The 24,833-nt window shown below is 41.8% G+C and overlaps 1 protein-coding gene across 1 annotated transcript in view; it reads right to left on the reverse strand.

Moving 5' to 3' along the window:
* LOC140342779 (UDP-galactose translocator-like) overlaps positions 1-6,363 on the reverse strand; it is a 93,646-nt gene extending 87,283 nt beyond the window's left edge. The window contains exon 1 of the mRNA XM_072429131.1: positions 6,201-6,363. Within this exon, the coding sequence (XP_072285232.1) occupies positions 6,201-6,264 (64 nt within the window). The 5' untranslated portion in view covers positions 6,265-6,363. The remainder of the gene's footprint in view (positions 1-6,200) is intronic.
* Positions 6,364-24,833: the final 18,470 nt, after the last annotated feature.

Raw genomic sequence — 24,833 nt, forward strand, 5'->3', positions numbered from 1 at the left:
ATTTTAAATGAAACAACTTAGATGCAGTTGAACTGCAGACTTTTAGCTTTAATTCAGTGGGTTAAACAAAAAGATTGCATACAAATGTGAGAAACTAAAGCCTTTTTCACAATTACTTCCTTTCAGGGGCTCAAAAGTAATTGGACAATTGACTCAAAGGCCATTTCAAGTGCTGGTGTGGGCAATTCCTTTGTTATGTCATTATCAAGTAAGCAGATAAAAGGCCTGGAGTTGATTTGGGGGGAGTCCTTGTATGTGGAAGATTTTGCTGTGAATAGACAACATGCAGTCAAAGGAGCTCTCCTTGCAGCTTAAGCCGCAAAAACCCATCCAAGAAAGTGCTACAATATTAGGAGTGGCAAAATAAACAGTTTGGTACATAATGAGAAAAAAACTGGTGAACTCAGCAACCCCTGAGTGGTGGATCACAGAATAATTTCCATGGTGAAGTGAAACCCCTTCACAACAGCCAACCAAGTGAACAACACTCTCCAGGAAGTAGGCGTATCGATATCCAAGTCTACCATAATGAGAAGACGGCATGAAAGTAAATACAGAGAGGGTGCACTGCAAGGTGCAAGCCACTCATAAGCCTCAAGAATAGAAAGACTAGATTGGACTTTGCACAAAAACATCTAAAAAGAAAGCCAGCACAGTTCTGGAAAAACATTCTTTGGACAGATGAAACCAAGATCAACCTTTACCAGAATGATGGCAAAAAAAAAAAAAAAAGTAGTAAGGTATGGAACAGCTCATGATGCAAAGCATACCACATCATCTGTAAAACATGGCGGAGGCAGTGTGATGGCTTGGGCGTGCATGGCTGGGACACTAGTGTTTATCCATGATGTGACAGAGGACAGAAGCAGCCAAATGAATTCTGAAGTGTTCAGAGACATACTGTCAGCTCAAATCCAGCTAAATGCAGTCACATTGATTGGGAGTCGTTTCATAACACGGATGGACAATGACCCAAAACATACAACCAAAGCAACCCAGGAGTTTATTAAAGCAAAGAAGTGGAATATTCTTGAATGGCCAAGTCAGTCACCTGATCTGAACCCAATCGAGAATGCATTTCACTTGTTGAAGACTAAACTTTGGACAGAAAGGCCCACAAACAAACAGCAACTGAAAGCTGCTGCAGTAAAGGCCTGGCAGAGCATTAAAAGGAGGAAACCCAGCATCTGGTGATGTCCATGAGTTCAAGTCTACAGTTTAGTTCCTCACATTTTTATGCAATCTTTTTGTTCAACCCACTGAATTAAAGCTGAAAGTCTGCAGTTCAACTACATCTGAGTTGTTTCATTTAAAATTATTTGTGGTAATGTACAGAACCAAAATTAGAAAAAACTTGTCTGACTAAATATCTATGGACCTAACTGTAGGTAACCTGCTGTAACATTTACAAAGGGTATATTTAAACCACTGCTGAGCTTTATACCAAGAAATGAGTCAGGCAGCCGGACAACTTGATGCGTTTCACCGCACCACTCCACTCCATTGTCAATTTAAACAGGGTCATCCCTCTTCTCCCCTATTCCCTCCCACTGATCGGCTTATGGGGACAGGAGCATCACCTTTGTCCCGATGCAGTTTGAGCTGAACTGGGGCATTCTCTGCCCCAGTTCTCCCACCCCCAATAGGTCTGACATCTATAATGTCGACCCACTGCCTCTAGTCACCCGCCCCAGGGTGGCTCTATACAGCAGCGCAGCAGATCTGATGGGAGGAATTCCCCTGCTAGGAGTGTCACCCTGGGAGCGGTTTTTACACACCATGTCACCATAGAGATGCATGAGGCTTCTTCTCAGCCTATGTGCATCCATGGACGCTGGTAACGCCGCCTTCCGCATTGTTTTAAGCTGGGCCTGGGATTCCCTCTGTGCTTGTCACTTTCTCCTCAGGCTGGCTGGAACTCTCCTACCGCTTCTTGCTTCATCACTGTTCTAAAATTAAGGTATGAATCCTTCTAACAGAGATTTCATTATATTAAATCGGGAGATTCCCATTATTGACCTACTATGATTTGTTTGTATATATTCAAATTTTTGCTTGCTACAACTAATCCTGACTTATTAACGGCCAATAAGCCATCTACAATACTTCATAATATTCATTATAGATTAGGTGATTCTACCTATTATGCTATAATTAGTTTTATTCATTTAGCTTTACACAGTTTATGCCATTATTCTTACTATAATTATAGATATACAGAGACATACGGACACCTGAAGCATTTATTATCCTCAACATAATTATAACCTACTAAGAGATCCTCCATTTGAGCTCACGTAAGTTACATCAACAAATTTCTGTCACTTATTTACGCTCATCACCTTAGAAACAATTTTTTGGCTTTGTTTGAACGTGAACAAATAATTATAATTTAACTATTAGGATTGATTATTCGTTAATACATTTAGTAACTAAGGATATTCGTCTCCTCTCATTTAGTTTCCTGTACACATATATTATTTTCTGTTATTTGTTTGATTTTCTATCTTTATTTAAAGCTAATGTGTATTGGTGTGTTATATCTTACAATATACCTAGATTATGTATAATACCTGAAACTGCTTCACTAAGCGAGCAGATACCCCTAAAGAAGCTCTTGGTCGGGCAAAACACGATTCACCTCTCACTAGAAAGCTCAGCAGTGGTTCAGTTATACCCTTTGTATATGTTACCTATGTCTAGTTTAACAATGGCGGACTTTTCTTGATTTTCGCCACACAAAATGGATTTTTTGTGTTTAAATATTCCGAAGAGATGTGTTAATGCATTCTATGAAATGTATCACTGAATACAATTTATAAAAAGCACAGCCAAAAAGAACCGCTTCTTCTTTTGCTTTGTTTATAATCGATTTGTGAAAACCGATCGATACCCCCCTGGAATTAGAATCCACATTGTACTATAGAACCAATGAGGAAAATAGCGGTTACAACAACTAGATACATCTTTATAAAGGTCCAGTCAACTAATATCTATATATAATCTTTTATGATAGAAAAATATATATCCAGTAATACCATCACAAACTATTGAGAGTGATATCCTACATACACACATGTTCATATCCAATACTGTAGTGCAAAAGTTAACTTCACAAATGAACTATCAAAAACAAAACAGAGGCCCCCTATATAGGAGAGGAGTAGTTAAATATAAAGAAAAAAGGCAGGGCTATGATGCATAACCATGCAGGTACATTAGAAAGCATAGAAAAACAAAGTGTCCAAATCAACAGGTTTTGGAACAACCAAGTCCAATCAGTTCCAAAATGAATGAATATGGAGTATTGTATAATCACAATCTCCATAGTACAATCTTCCAAGGAGAGAAAGAATAACTACTAACCAAGAATAACTACATATATTGTAGGCACTTGAAATTGGAAGCAGCAAAACAATTGAACAGTTTAATTGGGATCCATATGGGGCCCATATATCCTCTTGAAAAATCCTATGGGCTGATGACTGCATGGTGCCACTGTGGAAGTTCAATATGAGGTAGATCTGGAGTAGAAATAATTTTTGAATGATTACCGATATCTCTGAATGTGAGAGTCTGCCTTTTGAGACCGGATATGCAACTGGAACGGGAATCCCCATCTAAAGGAAATGTCTCTCAATTTAAGCTTATCCAACAAAGGCTTAAGAGCTCTACGCATTGCCAATGTGCGGTGTTAATAAGTCCAGTAAAAAAGACAATTGCGTCCCCTCAAAGTCTAGTACTTGTTTGCGGCGAGCTGCTGCCAAGATTTCCTCCTGTACATGTAATAGTAGATATTATCGCTTTATCGCTTAAATGATGCTTCTAGGCGACGTATGCTTTTCCAGATCAGATCTGGTAGGCAGAGAGCGGAGAAAAGCCCTAATCTCCTTCAAAGCAGAAGGGGACTCTGGCTCACCTGATGATATTGGCACATCTGAGTACTCTAGAGACTGGCATGATCACGGTGATGTTGTGGAGCTGCCTGTCTTGTCCACCATATTGGAATCCTCTGGGTGTAGTTAGGCCTGTGAGAAAAATTTACAGTATACATTCGCTTGCGGATGTACATCCTCCCTGATGGGTAGAGGAAGTGTTACCCTTTGGTGTTCTTGCTGAAATAGTAAAGGATAATAGCACAGAATAGATGCGCTCATTACGGAGCAGTGAGATGCAACTCAGATTGGTTTAGGTTTATGGGTGTGATCCGAAATTCAGCTGATCAGGTCTATATTAACATCACTGTCAAGCCATCTAAAACACCAGAGTACCAGATTTAAACTAACTGCCTTGCTAGATTAAAAGAGGTTATTATGAATTCTTCTCACTTTATCTGACTTAGGCTTAGTCTACATGGACCGTTTCCCCAGCGTTTAACCTGAGGCTTTAAAAGCCCATGCATTACAATGGGCTAATCTACACCAGGAGGTTTCCTTGAGGCACGTTTATGAGTGCTATCTATAACGATGCTTGCAATGTTTAAAAAATATAAACGCAGAAAAATGCAGCATAGCAGTTTTCCAGAGTTTTAAAGACAAGCTTTAAATTGCCTTAAAAAAGTGTAAAAGTGTAAAAAAAAAATGCATAAACGTGGTACGAATTTTAATATGCTTTTTTCAAGACGTCTGTGTAGACCCAGCCTAAAAAGAAATTTTTCATATTTTCAACAATTCTTTTTTACAAAAACACCAAATTTCTCTTAATCTGTCACAGTCAAGCACTGAACTGTAGAACATTGTGTGCATTTTATTGCAATCTCCCACAATACTGAGAAATTGTCACAGAGCCGACAGCTCTATAGGCTGATCAGTGGCCAAACACCACAGAAAATTATTATACATTTTGAATATACTTCTTATAAAATCCACACACTAACAGACTTGTTGCACATAGGTTCCTCAAGTCAATGAACAGATGTAGGTCCAAGAACACATTACCTGTGGATGGATTCTATCCTTGTCAGCATTGACAGTGTTAACTAAGAGAGGAATCTGTCATAACGGCCACATAAAACAAGTTACATTGACAATGGTGACCTGTATATCTCATTCAGCTCACTGACCACACCCCCCCCCCAAATACCTGCACTGATTGGGGCCATGTAATGATTACTACTGCCTTCACATACCAATGTCCTATGTATAGTCCTTGTAGTGCAGACTACACTGTACATACCTGGAACACTCTCCGCCAGGGACAGTGAGAGACAAACACTGGAGGTCTTGTAAATGGGGGAAGCATGCAACACAGATCTCATTCATACAGTACACTGCGTTGTCCTCTTTCGGATCCCCAGCACTGACACTGGAAGCTTACTAGTCTATTACATACCCAATGTCTGCTAATGGGGCACCAATATGCCTTTCCACGGCAACATAAGTGCTCCTAAAGACTCCATGTGACCAAAGTAGGGACTTGGCCAAGCCTTGTTAGTGTTACTCAAACTTGTAACTAGGTTATAAAGCCTTACTAGATGCCTAGAGATCATTGCTTTGTACAGGTAACATCTCTGCATCAATGCAGGATCAGCAGATATCTACAAAATACCCTTAGGCCCAGTGACAGATTTAATAGGGGACCAGATGCAGAGTCCAGCCCAACCCAGCCAAGGAACAGGTTCAGGGTCTGGCCCAACAAAGGACTGAATCTAAAGTTAAACCTGAATATGGCAAGCAAACCAGAAGTGAACTCATGATGCATCATTTACCAATCATTACAGTCGTCAGTTAATCAATCAAACTTCATCTCCTGTCAGATGCTGTGGTCCCCCTACATCACTGTTAAGTCGACCCCCCCCCCGGTGCCTTTTGTCTGTGTCCTTCACATAATGACAGCAGAGAAATGCAGAATTATTTTTACTCTCACTATGGGCCCCAAAACGTTTCTTACTCTGCCCCCATTATAAATATATAATATATATATATATATATATATATATATATATATATATAAAATATATTTATTTAATATATATATAATATATAAATATGAGATGGTGAAAAGACAAACTGCTCTATTCTATAGTGGAAAAAGATAATCATAAAACTAAATAAACACAGCAATCAACATAAATTAGAATATAACAGATGTACAATACAGAAGTGTGCAACATATATTATAAAGACACAGAGCTCTGCCCAGGAGCTGGTGCACTACAAATTCAAGGATTACCGCTTGCAGTCTAGTTGCTGGTCACTTACGGTCTCCCGAGTCTCTGCACGGAGGGTTCTCCAGTTCCCTCAAGTCCGCCTGCAGTTGCTTCATGTCTCTCTCCTCCTTCCCAGCAGTCCTGCCGCACTTCGGGTATCCTATAAGATAATCGTACTTTAGGAATGCGTACTACCAGCTGATTGAACGGGTACAATAGCGTCACAATCAGCTGGTTCTGCTCTATCTGCGCGCGCATCTCCTATCTTTTTTATGGGATTCTGCTTCAGCGTGATCTCCCCGTGTCCTATAGACCTCGGAGATTAGATGTGCTGCTCCCCGCCCCCTTATCACTGTGAAACATTCCTACCCTTGGTACAGCAGCAACATGAAATTTGTGTCTATGCTGCTGTCATTACCCCCAATGTATAAACCTTCATATCTCCCACACTGATTGTTGTACAAACGTGAATTTTAATTTCAGCCCTCTAAACATAACAAGTTTCTAGATACAAAGTCTTAAACATAAAATCATACATAATAAGAATCAGGGATATTTTCTCATTAAATTGAACCTAAAGTAAAAATAAAAAAAAATTACAGATCGGTAACGTATGCCACTGTATTTGTCAAAAAAATGCAGATATTTCTGTGTATGTGGGAGATCACCATCTTTCTTTTTTTACAGACAGAAAAGTTCCTCCAGCACATGCCTGTTCTTGGAGCCTCCTTGAATTGATAGCGTGCGTATCCCAGGAGACTCTGCGCTCACATTCACTCTTTACCGCCGCAACACTAATGACAGAAGGGGAGGGGCTTTGCCTTTTTGTGTTTTAAAAAAATGTGGAAAAAAAAGGGAAAATTGTTGCCATACCCTTAATTTTTCTTTCCTGGAAACTCCTCCTAACGTACATATGGGTTAATCCTGCCCCTTTGACCCCCAGGACCACCTTTTCCCAATAGAAATTCCCCACTGCCTTACCTCCCTGTTCTATCTTAAGTCTTGCAACAGGACCAAAGAGGGTAGGTAACTACACCGTCAGGAGGAGTTTCCAGGAAAGGAAAATTACAGGTAAGTATGACAACAATTTTCCCTTTTCCTGGTCCTCCTCCTGAGGGGCGTACACATGGATGTAGCAAGCAACCCTTATTGAGGGAGGGTAAAGAAAAACATTTTTAACACATTATTGCTGCAAATTAAAAAATGTATTTCAGAGCTGCACGTAACACTGAGGCTCTGAACCTAGAATCTGTGTTCAGGAAAACATTACATTTTTAATGTTTGATGAAGGTATTGGGAGTCTTCCAACTGGCCGCTTTACAAATAGTCTCTGTGGATACTTTTGGGTAGGATGCCCATGAGGTTGAGATGCCCCTCGTTGAGTGGGCTCTCACTTCCTGTGGGGGAGGTAGTCCTATAAGGGAATAGGCATATTTAATTGTCTCCAAGATCCAAAAGGAGATGATCCTTGCCACTTGAGCCCTCTTTGATCCACTAGGAAACACAAACATGTTATCTGTCTTCCTAAAACCTTGAGTTCTTTGCACATACGTGATAATTATCTGGACCATGACCACTTTGTTTGAGTAATCCTCCTCAGCCATTTCCTTATTCACTTACATAGTAGGTTAGGTTGAAAAAAAGACATAGGTCCATCAAGTTCAACCATTAGGGAAATAAACATATCCAACATATAAAACCCTATAGGACATAGTTGGTCCAGACGATAGCAAAAAAAAAAAAAAAAAAAAAAAAAAAGCCTGGTCAGTACTAGTATTCCCCAGATACCAGCCACCCAATCTATCGCCGCAGTCTTCACCTATAGCAGCCCCCGCTCAGCCTCGGGAGACTGGTTGCATCTCCCAGCACTCGGTTGGCCCCCAGGATTTGTACACGCAAGGATGGTGACTGGAGTCCGGCAGCCGACCAGGATCCCACAAATATAGAGTACACAATTAACAGGAAATCCAGAAACAAGCTGAAGTCAAACACAGGAGATCAGTCCACCAAGCGAGGTACAAAGGGAAGGGCACAAGCAGAGTCCGGGGCACAAGCAAAGGTTGGTCCAGGCAGAGTTCAAACAGAATGTCAAGAACAGAGAAACACCCAAAATTACTCTAGCACAGGTAAGCCCAGCAGACACTGTAACAGGCAGTGGTGACTAGAAGCAGACAGGCTTTAAAGTCCTAGCAGCCAATAGCATGCAGGACCGAGTCAGGAGCTGATCAGCCTCTAGAATCCCCTTCAGATGTGCGCAGCCCAACAATGGATGCTGGGGATGCCATAAATACATCAGGTTGCACAACTAAAGGGAAGCAGAGGCTGCTGCTATCTTAGTTCTCCTGGCTGCTGCAAATGACATTGCTAGACAGAAAAAACAGGGTTTTATACTGCGATGGTGCACAGCATGGAGTCTCCGGACAGAGAATTTCCTAACACCTTGGTACAATTTGCTTCAACAGGGGAAAAATATTCCTTCCTGATTCCATGAGGCAATCGGATGTTCCCTGGATCAACAGTCACTGTTATTTTTACTTTAAAGCCTTAATAGCCAGTTATATTCTGTGCTTCTAGAAAAGCATCCAGCTTTTTCTTAAAGTAGAAGCCAAGGCAGGGAGCCGATTCCACATTATATTAGACCTTACAGTGAAGAATCCCTTCCTTATGCAGAGCTTAAACTTCTTTTCCTCCAGACGCAAAGAGTGTGTTCTTTGTAATTATCTTAAAGTGAATAATTGGGAAGAGAGTTCTTTATATGTATCATTTATATATTTATACAGGGTGATCATATCCCCCCTTAAATGTCTCTTCTCAAGGGAGAATAGATTCAGTTCAGGTAATCTCTCCTCATAGCCGAGCTCCTCCACTCATTTTTTTTAGTTTAGTTGCCCTTCTCTGCACTCTCTCCAATTGAAGGCAGGAATCCGGCTGGCAGTGAGGTGAGTGTACGCGCACACTCGAGTCCGGACCGCGGTAAACCGCGATCGCTGGCCGCGCGTACTTTCGCGCTTCCAGCGAGCGCGGATTTTATTGATGAATCAGGGGCATTGATGGTAACACTGCTTCCCAGTTTATGTGGAAGGCTGAGGACACCTTTGGGAAGAACTGTGGAGAGGGCCACAAATATACCCCTTCTGCCGAGACAGAATATTAAGGCTCTCTAATTGAGAGAGATTGTAGTTCCGATACCCTGCGGGTGGATGTAATGGCCGTCAGGAACACCGTTTTCCACGTCAGTTTTTCTATCGAACAGACTTCAGTTGGATGGAAGGTCTTTCAGTACTAAAGATAAGTCCCAAGATGGAAATAAAGGCCTTACTGAAGGCCTGATCTTTACTGCTGCTTTTAGGAACTGTTGGATTAGTGTATTTTCTGCCAGGACTTTTTTCAGTCAGGGCTGACAAGGCCGACACCTTTATGGTGTTATAGCTAAAACCCTTCTCTAGTGCAGACTGTAAAAACTCCAATACCTGAGCTGCTGTAGGTTCTGTTGGGGGGAAACCTTCTTCTTGTGACATCATCAGGAACCTTTTCCATATTCTAAAGTAAGTCTTATTGGTTGTTGATTTCCTTGCTTTTAAGAGAGTGTCTGCCACTTTCTCAGATACCCTTGCCGCTAAATACCTCCCCCTTTCAATAAAAAGGCATTCAGCCTCCAATGTAGGGGCTGCGCTCTGATCCAAGACCCCTGAATTAGCAAATCCCTCTGATCCGGTAGAGGCCAAGGGGAAGACATCAGCATCTGAGTCATCAAGGCGAACCAGGGCCTTCTCAGCCAATATGGTAGTATCACTATTGCATGGTTCGCTTCTGCCCTTATTTTTAGGAGGACCTTCAGAATCAGTGGTATTGACAGGAATACATACAGAAGAGGGAAGTCCCAACTGATGAAGAACACATCTTGAGCCCACGTCTGTTCGCAGTGGAACCTTATACAGAACCTTGTACAGAACCTTGGAAGCTGAGCATTGTTGGGTGATGCCATCAAGTCTATTACTAGTGTTCCCCACTGTTGGAAAATTGGGTACAAGTATTTGGGACTTATGGACCATTCTTTTGGATCCCAAAATGACCTGCTCAATGCATCCGCAAATTAATTTTGCTTCCCTGGAAGGTATACTGCTGTCAGGTTTAGCAGGTGTTGTTCTGCCTATCCAAAGATCTTTGCTGTTATCTGCAATAGCCGTCGGCTCCTTGTTTCCCCTTGTTTCACAATGTAAGCCACTGCGGTCTTGTTGTCTAACATAATCTTCATATTGATCCTCACTTCAAGATATTCCATTACCTGAGTGGGAACTAGCTGATCCTGAAGCCTCAGATAAGCCACTAGCGCCACAAAAATATTGGAGAATGTTTCCGGAGCTCTCAAATGGTGAACCTCAAGTATTTTTGATCTCTCTGAGCAATTGGCACATGTAGGTATGCATTTTCCAGATCAATCGAGATCATCCAATTGCCTAGATTTATGGCAGACAAGATTGTTTGTAGTGATTCTATCCGAAACGACTTGACCTCCAGATTTGTATTAGGGCTTCTTAAATCCCTTACTAGACGAAACTCTCCTGAGGCTAGGAATAGAATCTCTTTCCCTGTTCTTGTAACGGAACAGGTACTACTGCTTGAAATCTCGCCAATTCCTGAACATAAGAAATTATGGTTTTCTTTTTTGACAAATCTCTTGGAAGAAATGTTCTTCTAAAACTCGCTTGTGGGGGTCCCTGAGCAAATTCTATCTGGTATCCCAGAGATACTACTGATATTACCCAGGCGTCTGTGATTTCCTGTTTCCATTCTCCCGCAAACTAAAAGGCGGGCACCAACCCCTAGTGCCTGAGTATAGCCACCTGGCCTGCAAAAGGAAGTCATGGTTCCCCTCCATTGCTGACGTGCGTATTTTCGGGACCTCGTTCCCCTGAAGTCTTGCCAACTTTCTTTGGGTCCCTGGTTGTGCCTTGCAAACAGTTGTTGCTTCCGCTTTTGGGATAACAGGCCCGATCTTCCTCCAGTTGTCCTCTGGATCTCTTCTTCCAAGGACTTTCCGAAGAGCACCTTACCCTCTAAAGGTATGGAACACAATGATTGCTTCGATACTGAGTCGGCTACCAAATGTCTCAACCAAAGGGCTCTTCTTGCCGTCACAGAAAATTATTTTTGCTGACAACCTGACCAGATCCAGTGATGCTTCTGCTAGGAAATCTGCTGTCAGCTTCATCTTTTCTAAACAGATACTGGCTGAAGAATTTTCTGCTTCACTTTCCATGGTGTCCCTAGACCTTTGCACCCAAGCCAATAAGGCTCTTGACACGGAAGTAAGTGCCTATGCAGGCTGACTAGCTAATCCTGCTAGTCCTCTCGAGGTCTCCTTCCATCTTTCCATCCATAGGATCTCTAGAGGTTACCGAATTGCCTAGGGAGAACAACATCCCTGACCAATCGCTGTAACGGAGCGTCCACTCTGACTCCTTATCACTAATTGGGTACAACTGGGATTCCAGTAGATGCTTCAGCGTCAGGAACTAACTGAACTGCTTCTAGGAAGTTTTCCTATTTAAATTTGGCGCCACCAGAAGTAGAAACTAACGCTTTTCCGGAAATGCTTCTTTTACTTACTCGACAAGCTGATTCTGCAATCTTAGTAGATGGCAGGAAGGACTCACTGGAATGGTACAGCGCAGGCGCCAGACCCGGAGCGTGCGCAGAGTGTACCGGACCAGGAAGCCCAATGCTCTTCTGTGAAATGCTGCGCCCTCACTTTAGAGGGACGCAGCATTCCGTAAAAGCCACGAAAAGATGCCGGGAATAAAAAAGATGTTCCTACTCACCAGCATCCGATGGTCCTGGAGCAGGATGGAAAAAGAACAGGGAGGTAAAGAGGTGGGGAATTTTTATTTTGGAAAGGTGGTCCTGCGGGAGGGGTCAAAGGGGAGGGGCTGACCCATGTGTACGCCTTCAGGAGGAGGATCAGGAAAAAACAAAACAAAGGGTTATCTACCCTTCTACTGTATATAAAATAAAATTGTAGTGATTAGCTATTTCAAGACCAGGCTCCCCAAATAAAGTTTGCATATTAGGGACCCCCGGGGACCACTTCCATGGCATGAGCATTAGGGTACTGCCAGTGGTCTTTGTGCTGTGGTGCCTCAAATATAAATTTGCCTGCTCACCAAACTTCAAGGCTGCGTTCAGACTGGCGATGAGGTTGCGGTGCGGTTACCCCTTCCTCATGCCATGGAAACCCTTCTTAGGAGGGAGATGCTCAGTACAGCTCACTGCCGCCTGGAGTCAAATCTGCAGACACTGCGGTACTGAGGGACTGAGGGACTGAGTGGCTGCCGAGCTGTTACACATAGCTGGACACTTACCTTCTCTGAAACAGAGGGATACCAACTGAAAATGTGGGAGCCAGAGGGAAACACATATTGTCCACATCCCCCCTCCCCCCATATAAAATGTTATACCCATCATATCATGCTACCCTTACACACATAGCTATCCCCTTACCTTTTATGAACCCCAATTTCTCTGTAACATCTCCCTATAGATGGACAGGTTTGCCGAGAAAAAAAGAAAGATTGTGGGCCCTTATACAAAATTCTACACACATGTATGTGTGTATAATAATATTTTTTTCTAACAATCGTAGATTACATTGATACATTTAGATAAGTATGTATAGGTATGAATGGAATAATAAAGTCCGCTAACCGTCAAGCCATTTATGGTCTTGAATCTCTTGATAACGTAGACAAAAAGGCACGCAATGTCAGTGGGTCCTTTATGCTACAATTACAGCATTTACAGGGAGTCTGTGGAATTATTTCTTCCTTTGCTGTCCAGTAAAGTCTTTATTGCAGTCCACGATGAATCAGCGTGGCTCGTGTCCCGTTTTCTTCTTCCTCCCGGGATTCGGCAGGAAAGCAAGGAGTAGTAATCTGAGCAATAAGTTTAAATCTAAGAATAAATACCTGAGAACACTCGTGGATAGTCGCTTTCACAAGTTTTTGTTTGTTGAATCTTGAATGCTTAGTATTATGTTACTCAAAAGTATTTTGCCATTGTCACAGCCTTCTATTGCTTCGTGCTCACTCAACGCTTCGCGATCTTGTACGCAATACAATAAAAATGATATAAAATAACAAAAAAAAAGTTCAAATTATAAAATTTTATTTAAAAATAAAAATTATGGGACGCTTTGGGCTTCATGGGCTGTACCCCTCTCTCCTCGGGCCTGCGTGTACATTTGTGTACATTTTGTGCAGTAAAGAAACAGATAACCTATTTTCTAGGAACCTAGTATCCTAAATAACTCCTATGTAGGGGTTTGTAAGTCTTAGGAAACAATTGTCACTATCATGAGTTCTTCAATATAAAAAAGATTTATGGTATCTGATTAAACAATAGTCTGTTGGTCACAAGCGGAAGTAAACCCAAAGCAATGAAAACACACTTACCTTCAATTCCGCAGATTAGTCTATTTGCCGGATGGTTTCTTCCATCGGGTCCCACGTCGTCCAGGTATACGTCTTCGGCCCAGTGCAGAGGGAGCGCCAGGCACCACCATCTTCCCAGGATGCGTGAGGTAGGTATACTGAGAGGCTCTGTGCTTCCATTCATTCTTGGTGGCCTAGACGATCAATAATTAGGGGGTGGAGCTGCTTTCTTTTTTTTTAAAAACAAGGGTGTTTCACTTAAAAAAGACACAAACAGTGGATGGTTACTTCCTGATCAGGCTCCGCTCAACCTCGGGCTGTTAGCAAACACAGTAGCATTTCAATCGGACACTGAAGCAACTTACCCCTACTCCTGTCCTGGCATACTCCCGGGGAACATCTAGGATGGGTCTGTTAAAGGTAAAAATCTATATACTTATTCTTGCTATATACTGAATAGTTATCAAAAATCTGCTTACACTTCAATTATAGAAAAGGGCCTTGGGCCTCTTAGAAAAGAGAAGAACATCATGGCCTTGGCTAATCATAAACTGCAGTTAATTAAGTAAGGCCACAGGATGATGGGAACATGTTAATCTTAAAAGGAAAACAGTTTGCAGCTTGGCTGCTTGCTACGAGATAAAGAGGAACAAAGCACAAGGCTAAAGGAAGCAATAAAACTGCAGTACTGACATGTAATATTAATCATGTTTGCTGATGTGTAACATTACTATACAATACTATGCGTCTTGTTCTGTATAAATATGGGGACCTCTAAGCTGAATGTCAGACTTCTCCTTCAGTGTGCCTTGAGCACGTGTCAACTGTTTGTGAGAATCTCCATGCATGAATAAAGAAACTTTGCTTCACTGAACACAAGAGACTCCTGATGCTTCGTGAATAAGGCTATTGCCTTCCACAGGTCCAAAATCTAAAACGAAGCGTCCCGCAGCGCCGCAGAGCACATTTCGCGGTGCGGCCTCGCGATCCAATATGGCGCCAGCGCCTTCGTCTCGCGTGTCTCCAGCCTCCTCCCCGATGCCTCAGTCAGAAGACAGCATGGATGCTACCCCTAGTCTCCTGAGGGAGGCAGCTCAGTGTGAAGATTCAACCCTCCTGCAAAAAATGAGAGCCATGATTCGTGAAGAGTTGTTCCAAGCTACAGCCACCATTACATCAGAATTGCGCTGTGACATCCGTGAGAATGGCCAACGTACTGCTTCTCTTGAAACCCGGATGGATGACACCACGACCGTACTGGAAAGCCTAGACCAAGATCTGGAAACAGCTCAAAAAGAGATTTCTTTCCTGAACTAGAGGACTGTGAGAACCGGTCACGCCGCAGTAACCTTCGGATTAGAGGTATCCCTGAGACTGTTATTGATGTGCAAGGCTATGTTACTGCCCTTTTACAAGAACTAGCACCAGAGATCCCAGCTGAGCGCCTTGAGCTAGATAGGGTTCATCGTTCCTTAGGCCCTAAAAAACAAAATGGCCCACCTAGGGACATTGTGGCAAAATTTCATTTTTTCTGCACCAAAGATGCGCTTTTGTTAAAAGCTCGCAACATCTCCCGTTTATCGGTTCAGGACACGGAATATAGCCTGTTCGCTGATTGGGCTCCCTCAACATTGGCTAAACGGCGAACCCTTTGCCCGTTCCTACACACCCTCACAGCTAATGGAATAAGATATCGTTGGGGTTACCCTTTTAGGTTGATGTTCCAGATGCAAGGTGGTCAGCATCAGTTTACTACACCGGATAAAGCTCAAATGTGTTTGGAATAGCTTGGTCTACTGCACCCGCCTACATCCACCTCACCTTCAAGTCCTCAAAAAGCTATCGCCTCTCGTTCGGCTCCTTGTCCTCCTGGCCCATCTCAACGGAGCCCTGTGCTTTGCTCTCAAGTTCTGGCCCGGCTGGGCTCTCAAGTTTTCTCCTCCAAATCTCCTGGATGATCCCTTGTTGGCAATCCACGATGTCCACTTTCTCACGTAAAGTATATTCAACACTTTTTTGGATTATGTTTTTTTCAGCTATTTGTCCAATGACACTCCTATTCTCAATATTTTTATAGCCCGTTTGTTTGACACATGTCACCCCTTTGGATTGCGCCGGAACCCCACATTTGGACAGTGGGACCCATAGAGTCCTCCGAGCCCTTCTGGCTCTTGTGGTTTTATTTTCTTTCCCTATTTGTGGGAATTTCAGGTTTTGCAATTTTGAATGTATCCTATTGCTTTTGTGTTTTTTTGAAATATGTATATTTTGTGTTATTGTACTCGAATGCTGGTTCTTGTGCCTTTTACCCATTTTCATGAATGGTTTCAATAGCTTCCCTTCTCAACTGATTCAGCGATGACTTTACGTGTAATGTCTGTTAATGCAAAGGGCCTCAACTCCCCAGTTAAGAGGAAAACGGTATTTAATTATTGTCACTCCTCTGGCATAGATATAGCATGCATACAAGAGACGCACTTTTCTGTAACCTCTAGTCCTAAATTTATGCATACTCCTTATCCCCAGGATTATTATGCCTCCGCAGCTACAAAACATAGAGGGGTACTTATAGCGTTTCATCAGAGGATGCCATTTTTGTGTTCACATCAAGTGGCTAATCCAGATGGCCGATATCTGATTTTGTGTGCTAATATACAGAACACTGAAGTAACGTTTTTGGTGTACTATGCCCCGAACTCTCCTCCGGTTTCCTTTTTTCAAAGGATGCTTGAGGAGACCCGGTTATATATGCGTGGTACCTTGGTCTGTTGTGGGGATTCCAACATTGTATTCAATAGTAAGCTACACAAGTGTACCAAGTCCTCAAATATTTCGTTGTCGGAAAGTAAACCTATATTGGAATGTTTCCAGAATTTGGGCTTGCTTGATGTGTGGCGGGAGCTTCACCTCACGTCTCGTGATTATACATTTTATTCAGCCCCACATAATTCTTTCTCCAGCATTGACCACATATGGGCTCCCAGGGCTCTGCTACTCGAAATATTAAAAGCTAGCATACCTGCTGTAACATGGTCTGATCATGACCCAGTTGTAATCACTTGTACTTCGCTAGTGGAAATTGGCAGATCTCTCCAAAGAAATTTTTGTCTTGAATGAGGGCTCAGTGTCTTCCCCCACAACATTATGGGAGGCATATAAAGCAGTGATACGTGGCCACCTAATTCAACTGGCCTCAGCCAAAAAGCGAGAGCGCTCCCAAGCCCAAGTTCAGCTGGAAGCTGAATACTCTAGGCAGGTCCAATTTCATAAACTGAACCCTACTGTAGGCACAACCATAGCCTTAAGTAAGGCTAGTACTGAATATAATCTCTGCTTGACTAATACGGCGCTATGCCAGTTACAGCGGACTAAACATAAATTTTATCACTGTGGCAACAAACCAGGTACACTGCTAGCTAAGAGGCTAAGCACGCTAGCACCGCAGTATACTCCAATTTCCTTACGCACTGCCTCCAAGCAATCCACTAGCAACCCTTTGGACATTGTCCAGAAGTTCCATTCCTGATTATCTGACCTTTATTCGGCTCCCTCAGATCCAGATTCCAGTAAAGCAGATCATTTTTTTGCTAATATTGAATTACCTACCATTAACACTTTAGATCTGGATATGCTACAGGGGGATATTTCCGCCCTCGAGATCGCAGCAGCTGTTAAATCTCTAAAAACTGGTAAACGTCCTGGCCACGATGGCTTCTCCCCATTGTTCTTTAAGAAAATGACTGATGTTATTACACCTCATCTAGAAATTCTTTTCAATGACTTGAAACAGGGGGTTTCCTTCCCTCCAGAGTCTTTGAAAGCATCTATTGCTATGATACCGAAGCCATGGACCGACCATACGTCATTGACTAACTACCGGCAAATCTCACTCCTAAATGTCGATGTAAAAATATTGGCAAAAATTTTAGCATCTAGGTTAAACATGTGATTAGGTAGCCTAATACATGGTGACCAAGTAGGCTTTGTCCCTAAGCGTCAAGCTGGGGACAATGTCCGTAGCGCCCTCCAGCTATTGCATTTGGCACAGTCCAACTCTTTAGAATGATGCTCTCGTTAGATGTGCGGAAGGCCTTTGATTCTATATCATGGCAATATTTGTTCTATGCTTTAAAGAGATGGGGTTTTCGCACTCATTTTCTACACTGGATAGCAGCGTTGTACGCATCTCCCTCCGCTATAGTAAGATACATGGGCCATATGTCGACCCGTTCCCGATATTGCAGGACACCAGGCAGAGCTGCCCTCTCTCACCCATATTATTTAAAGTAGCCCTTGAGCCGCTAGCAGCTGCCATTCGTGCAAATAAAGACATAGCCGGCATAAAAATGTTCGACATGGAACATAGATCATGCTCTTTGCAGACGATATACTATTGACCTTAACAGCACCAATTACAACTCTGCCTAATCTGCATAAATTGCTTACTCAGAGATCTCTGGTTTAGTGGTGAACAAATAAAAATCTAAGGCACCTAATGTTTCTTTGCCACCCTCAGTAGTCGAAACCTTGCAAACCCATTTTGCCTATAAATGGTTGGGAGTCATCCCCTATTTGGGTATAAAGATTACACCTCGATTGTCTTCCATTTATCAAGCTAACTATCCGCCATTATTTTGTGAAGTTTCTATTTTACATTCCAAATGGCAACATCTCCCACTGTCGTGGCTAGGCAGGATACATGAGATCAAAATGACCTACCTCCAAAAACTACTCTATCTGTTTCGCATGCTCCCTATCCCGGTTCCCTCGCAGGCACTTAAAGCTGAACAAAGAAAGGTTCTGCAGTTTGTCTGGCACCCCAGGAGACCACGGGTGCCGGAGAAAGTGCTATACCGATCCAAATTGAACGGAGGACTATCCGTTCCAAATTTTTACAAATATTTGCTAGCGGCCCAATTGGCTCCTTTAGTGGCTCTGCATCGCCTTCAGGACCTTCCTATCTCGGCTCATATTTATGCGGGAGAACTATCCTCGGTGCCACTACATAATCTTCTTTGGATGCCCTCCTCGAAGCGTCCCCTTGTGGCTGACCCTACATTATCTTATGCGTCGGGCATTTGGGATAGGCTCAAATGCCCTGCGGATTTGATGTCCAAACATACACCCCTAATTTTCAGGCAGTAATGTCCAGATTGTCTGATACAATGGCGCTGGAAAAAATGTCCGCTATTGCCAATGACTCTATGCCTAAATTCTATAAGGTTTGGACACCTTGGCTGGACCATCACGCCACCCCTAACTTAGATCGCAGGCTCTTTAATTTATGATGAGCAGCCACGCCCCTTTTTTTTGTTTACTCATTTTTCCTGTCCCTACCTTGGCTTTGTAGCATTTTTTTCCTCCATCTTAACTATACTACTGCAGGTTTCGAGTACACCCATTTTATTTGTATTTGTTTTATTTCTATGTTTATTTTGAATTGTTAACTTATGCTTTTTATATTTTCTTTTTCTATGTATAACGATAGTTTTATCTTATCATTGTCTGTTACATGTATGTTCTGAAAAATTCCAATAAAAATTCATTAAAATAAAAAAGACACAAACAAACAAAATGTTTACTTTAAATAAAAGAGTTGTCTACCCTTTTATGTGAAAATTCTAAGTTTAGGTACGCTTTAATATACCTTGGGATGAGTCACATAGTAAGTGTGATTACCCCCATCCCCCCACCAAAACTTCATCACCACTATCATTCCATGGTGTCCTGTCACATAAAAATGTCCCTTTACGTTCTTTGAACCCCAATGTACACATCTTGTTATTTAATTTGTAAGGTAGAATGTCCCTGGGGTTATGCTATAGCAAGATGTTGCAGAGAAATGTGGGTTCATAGAGAGTAAGGGGATAGCTATGTGACAGAGTAGCATGATATGATGGGTATACCTTTTTTTTATCATGTGATGCCACTGCTCCAATAAAATCCCCCATTAAAGTCAGTCACTATTTGACTCATCCCAAGGTATATCAAGCTTGTGACCAACAGACCATTGTTCAATCATAAATCTTTTTTTATAATTAAGGGTACGCGTTAGATTAATTGCCTCAGGGCTGATATTAGACGAGAATCTGGCATGTGTACAGCGCTCGTCGTCCGGATGACCGTCCTGGCGGATCCACAGATGACAGATAAGGAATGATTGTAATAAAAGTGAAGGGGGGGAGAACACAGCAGGGTGCCAATCTGCCCCCCCCCCCCCCCCCCCCCCCCCCCCCCCCCCCCCCCCCCCCCCCACTTCCCTCTCCATAGAGCAAAATGGCACTGATTATACAGAAGTTCATGCATCTTTCAGTTTTTTGTCGTTGGAAAGGATCATAAAAGATCCAGTGACAATTTTTGCATATGTGTACCCAGCCTTAGAACTCATAATAGTGACCATTGTTTCCTAAGACAAAACCTCTACATAGGAGTTATTTATGATAACACAGCTCAACAAAAATAAAAATATTTTCACTTGCCCAGGATTTTTCAATATATTTAGTGTATTTCAGGTCTGCTGAATTGAATTGTCTCTAATTCTTGTGATACAGGAATCAGAATAGACGATTTTACCAACAACAAATGTGAACACAGCATATTATTATCAATCTTTATTTACACCAATGTTTTGCATTTTATATAATAAATGTAGCATTATTTTCATGAAACTTTCATTTGCCTTCCTTGTATTCATACATTTCCTTTTTTTACAGAAATAGAGTTCTTCAAGAAGAAGTGTAAATGACCCTTATGTATTTTGCTACATTTGTGGTGAATATTCTTAGCAAAAACAGAGAAGAAAAATTACAGAATTTGTGAAACAAGCATATCTTGCATATTTTGGTATTAAACTGGGGGACAAAGATAAGTATTGGGCTCCCCATATGGTATGCAAAACTTGTGTAGAGTGTCTACGTCAGTGGAAAAATGTGAAACTGAAAAGTTTGAAATTTGGAGTACCTATGGTTATTATTATTATTATTATTATTATTACACAGTATTTATAAAGCGCTATCATATTATGCAGCGCTGTACAAAAGACAATAGTCATGTCACTAACTGTCCCTCAAAGGAGCTCACAATCTAATATCCCTACCATAGTCATATGTCATTAATGTAGTCTAAGGTCAATTCTGAGGGGAAGCCAATTACCCTTACTGCATGTTTTTAGGACGTGGGAGGAAACCCAAGCCAGACACAGGGAGAACCTGCAAACTCCATACAGATAGTGTCCTGGCTGAGGTTCCAGACCCAACGCTGCAAAGGCCAGAGTGCTACCCACTGAGCCACCGTGCTGCCCATGGTATGGCGAGAGCCCAAAAATCATCATAATGATTGTTATTTTTGTGCTGTGAATGTAAAAGGTTTCAATCGTTACAAGAAAAACAAGTGGGAGTACGGTGATTTGGAATCAGCAAGAGGACCTGTGCCGCATGGTGCTGATGTTCCCATACCAGTGTTCAGTCCCTGATATTCCTGTATCCGACATGGAGGATATACAGGGAGTGTAATCCAGGAGTTAGCAGAGGAAGTGAATATGAAGAAAGTGTTTCATCAAATCAGCAGTTCTCCCAAGAAGAGCTCAATGATTTATTATGTGACCTAAGTCTGCTATAACAAGCATCTGAACTTTCAGTATCCAGGCTAAAAGAAAAGAACTCTCTGAGACCGGAAGTTAAAATAACGGTTTATAGGACAAGAGAGGTGACAATCCTACTATATTTCAGTGAAGATGGAGACTTTGGGCCTGATTTATCAAGCAAGTGCGCGTAAGCTCGCCTTTACTTGCCAGCCGCATTCCTGCTTTGATAAATGAGGAATAGAGGTCAAAAATACGCAAAATTAAGGCGGTTAGTTTGCAGCTACGTGATTCAGGAGGATCTGTTAAGCTCTGTCAATGGTGAGGTCATAGCAATTAATTAGCGCACACCTTGTTCTGCCCATATATACATATGGTCATTTATTAACCCCCCTAGCGTTCTAATTCTGTCAGTTTTTTGATGCAAAAAGTGATCCTATTTTTTTTGCATAGAAATTTTTGTTTATATTGTGGGCCTGTAATTCTTAGGATTAACTCCCGGGTATAATAATTATATTTATTTATTATATTAGAATCATAAATTATAATATAATACATAAATATAAATCATTATTATAAAAAATAATGAAATATTAGACCAAAACAATGTAATTTATCAAAAAAAAAATTTATCAAAAATTTCCTACTGAAATTTTCCAAACAAGGGTGCAATATTATTGATAAATAATAATATAAATTATATACAGATTTTAGAAAAAAAAATATTTACAGTTTTACATGAGTGTTACATGAGTCACACTCGGGATTACCGCTAGGGGGTTTTTTATTGTATTTTACTGTCGCCATCTACTGGTCGTTTCTATTATAGCATGTATATTTAAGTCTCTAGGGTAGGGGTGTCGAACTCAATCAGAGAAGGGGCCAAAATCTAAAATTCAGCCTAAATCGCGGGCCGAATGGTTTACTGAACAGTCATAAACTGACAATGTTAACCAGAAATGTGAATTTAAAATGAGTGGAACAATCTTTTCCTTAACAGTTCAAAATGACGACGTATATTGTACTCTTTCATCACCGACACTGTCTCATAACACAATATACACACTGGTTTGCCCTCTCTAAGCACAAACATGTATTCATTTTCCCATTTGTCATTAAATTGTCTGCCTTCACCGTCAACTTTTCTTTTCCTGGACATTTTAGGATCAATATTGGCAGTAAAAGATGTAGTTTATTGGAAATCTGCGTTAGAAGGAAAAAGTTGGAAACTGCACAGGGATAGCTTGATTTGGCAGATGGAGTGAAGAAAAAAAAAGTCAGTCAATAAATGCCTGGCTGGGTACAGATAGCAGATTCTGTTGCGATTTTTATGCCTGCACTTTATGCCAGGAACTGGCAGCTTCTGCTGTGTATTTTTTATGCCCGCACACTCACTCTCTCCTCTGCTCTGCCACCCGACAACCACATCGGATGCCGGACTATAGGTCACGCCTCCTGAATCTCGCGTGACTTGTTATCTATGCGCATGCGTAATAGATAGCAAGTACGGCCGGCGAGATCACAAGCCTCCTATGTCACTGCGCGTCATTGTGATGGAACGCAGCGGCGTGCAGTGATGACAGCGCGGTGCGGGCCACATTGCAAGGCCTGGCGGGCCGGATTTGGCCCGCGGGCCTTGTGTTTGACATGTGTGCTCTAGGGGGTTATGTAACCAGGAAGTAACCTTTGGCTCTGGAAGTCTTTTGAGACAACCTCCATCTTAGATTTCCTTACTCTCCTGTGTGTAAGAAGTGGCTGTCTTACATCAGGCCTGCGATCCGAATTGTCTGTAAGTCCTCAGTCACTGTTTATTTCATGTTGATTTGTTTGTCATTGTTTTTATGTATATGTACTGATGCTCTGTTATTTGTATTGTATTGCAGTTTCACAAATATAAAAAATATGATTTGAAAGTTATATTATTAAGTTATACATAATTTTTCAGTAAATACACAAGAAAGTGTCTTCTTCCATTTATTGAAGATTCTGACAATTGTTTAGCTGACTGTCTAGCCGCACACACGTCGCACAGTGCCATGAGGGCAGAACAGTGAAAAGACAATAACATAGCAGGCTTGGATACAAGACTACACTGCACATTAGATATGAGTCTCAGATCTGGGAAAACGTATAAATCTGAGCATATGCTGCCCCTGACACAGCAAGGCAGGGAGAATAGCTCTATCCTACAGAGCGATGATGCCCAGTCGCATGCTTCCAGATCATCAAGATACAGTAGGCTGTCCTCAGAAAGTTCCCAAGCAATCAAGGCATGCACCAAAGCAGCAGCGGCCTACGCTCAGCTAGCGTTTGCTGAAAAGGAAGCCATTATGATACAAGAAAAAGCTGAAAAGGAAGCCAATATGATACAAGAAAAAGCAGAAAGAGAAGCAAAGCTGTATAGCTGTATATTCTTCAGCGTCAGAGGGCCGCCGCCGCTGCAGCAGTCTACATCGAGGCAGATCTATCAGAATGTGGGAAGGCCCCGGTAGAACCAGAAGTCCCAGAGAAACCTATTTGCTTAGTAGAAGGCACAAGTGAATATATCCAGAAACTTACTGATGTGCACACAGGACAAATATCACCTAAAACTGAACAAGCTGAATCCACATAAAAGCCAGCTCAAGCACTAAAAGTAACTGACCAGAATTATGATGTTAACAGTGAAAGATCAGCTAAAGATCAAACCCCTAGAAACAAATATGAAGGATTCTTACCTTCACAACCTAAACATTTCATGCCTGAACATCAGCCTTTACAAGACATCACTAAGTACCTCATCCCCAGGGAAATGGTCACATCAGGCTTCCTCAAATTCGATGATTGGCCTGAAAATTACTGGGCATGGAAGTCCTCTTTCTCGAACGCTATCAGAGACTTAGATCTGCAACAGAGACACTAGACTTAATGATAAAATGGCTTGGTGCTGAGTCAGCAGAGAACGCAAAAAGGATGCGCAGAATACACATACTGAATCCCGCAGCTGGGCTAAACATGACCTGGCAAAGGCTAGAAGAAAAATATGGATCACCAGAAGTATTCCAAAATGCTCTGTTAAAAAGACTTGACACCTTTCCTAAGCTGAGCAATAGGGACAATATTTGTTTACAAGAACTAGGTGACATGCTCCTAGAATTAGAGTGTGCTAAAGAGGAAGGCTATCTGTCAGGGCTTGCATATTTAGATACTGATATACTAATCTTATAGTGAAGAAACTACCTTACAATCTACAAGAAAAGTGGATAAATGTTGGATCAAAATACAAAGAAGAAAACAGAATTGCCTTTCCCCCTTTCTTTGTGTTTTCTAGGTTTGTCAGTCAGCAAGCAAAGATGAGAAATGTTCTCAGCTTCTCTCTTGCCAGCAGCGGTTTTCCACCCGGACATGACTTAAGAGGGGATTGAAGGGTTAAATAGAACAAGTTATATTATTTGTATGAATAACAGGATGCTGAACATCTGTTACACTAAAGGTAAAATGTGCCTGCATCAGCTTTATTTCAATGTAAGGAGTTGTTTTTGCTTATTCAGCATAACTACATATGTAAACTTTGCCTGTTTTCCTGTATCCTGTATGTATAAAAAACTGTCTTGTCAAAATAAAGATTAAAGAATATTCCTAAGACCATACTGTGTGTGTGTGTTATTGGGATATCTCTCCAGACGTCTGTCTTTGT

This window comes from Pyxicephalus adspersus, chromosome W (genome assembly GCF_032062135.1).
Source record: "Pyxicephalus adspersus chromosome W, UCB_Pads_2.0, whole genome shotgun sequence".
Lineage (NCBI taxonomy): Eukaryota > Metazoa > Chordata > Amphibia > Anura > Pyxicephalidae > Pyxicephalus > Pyxicephalus adspersus.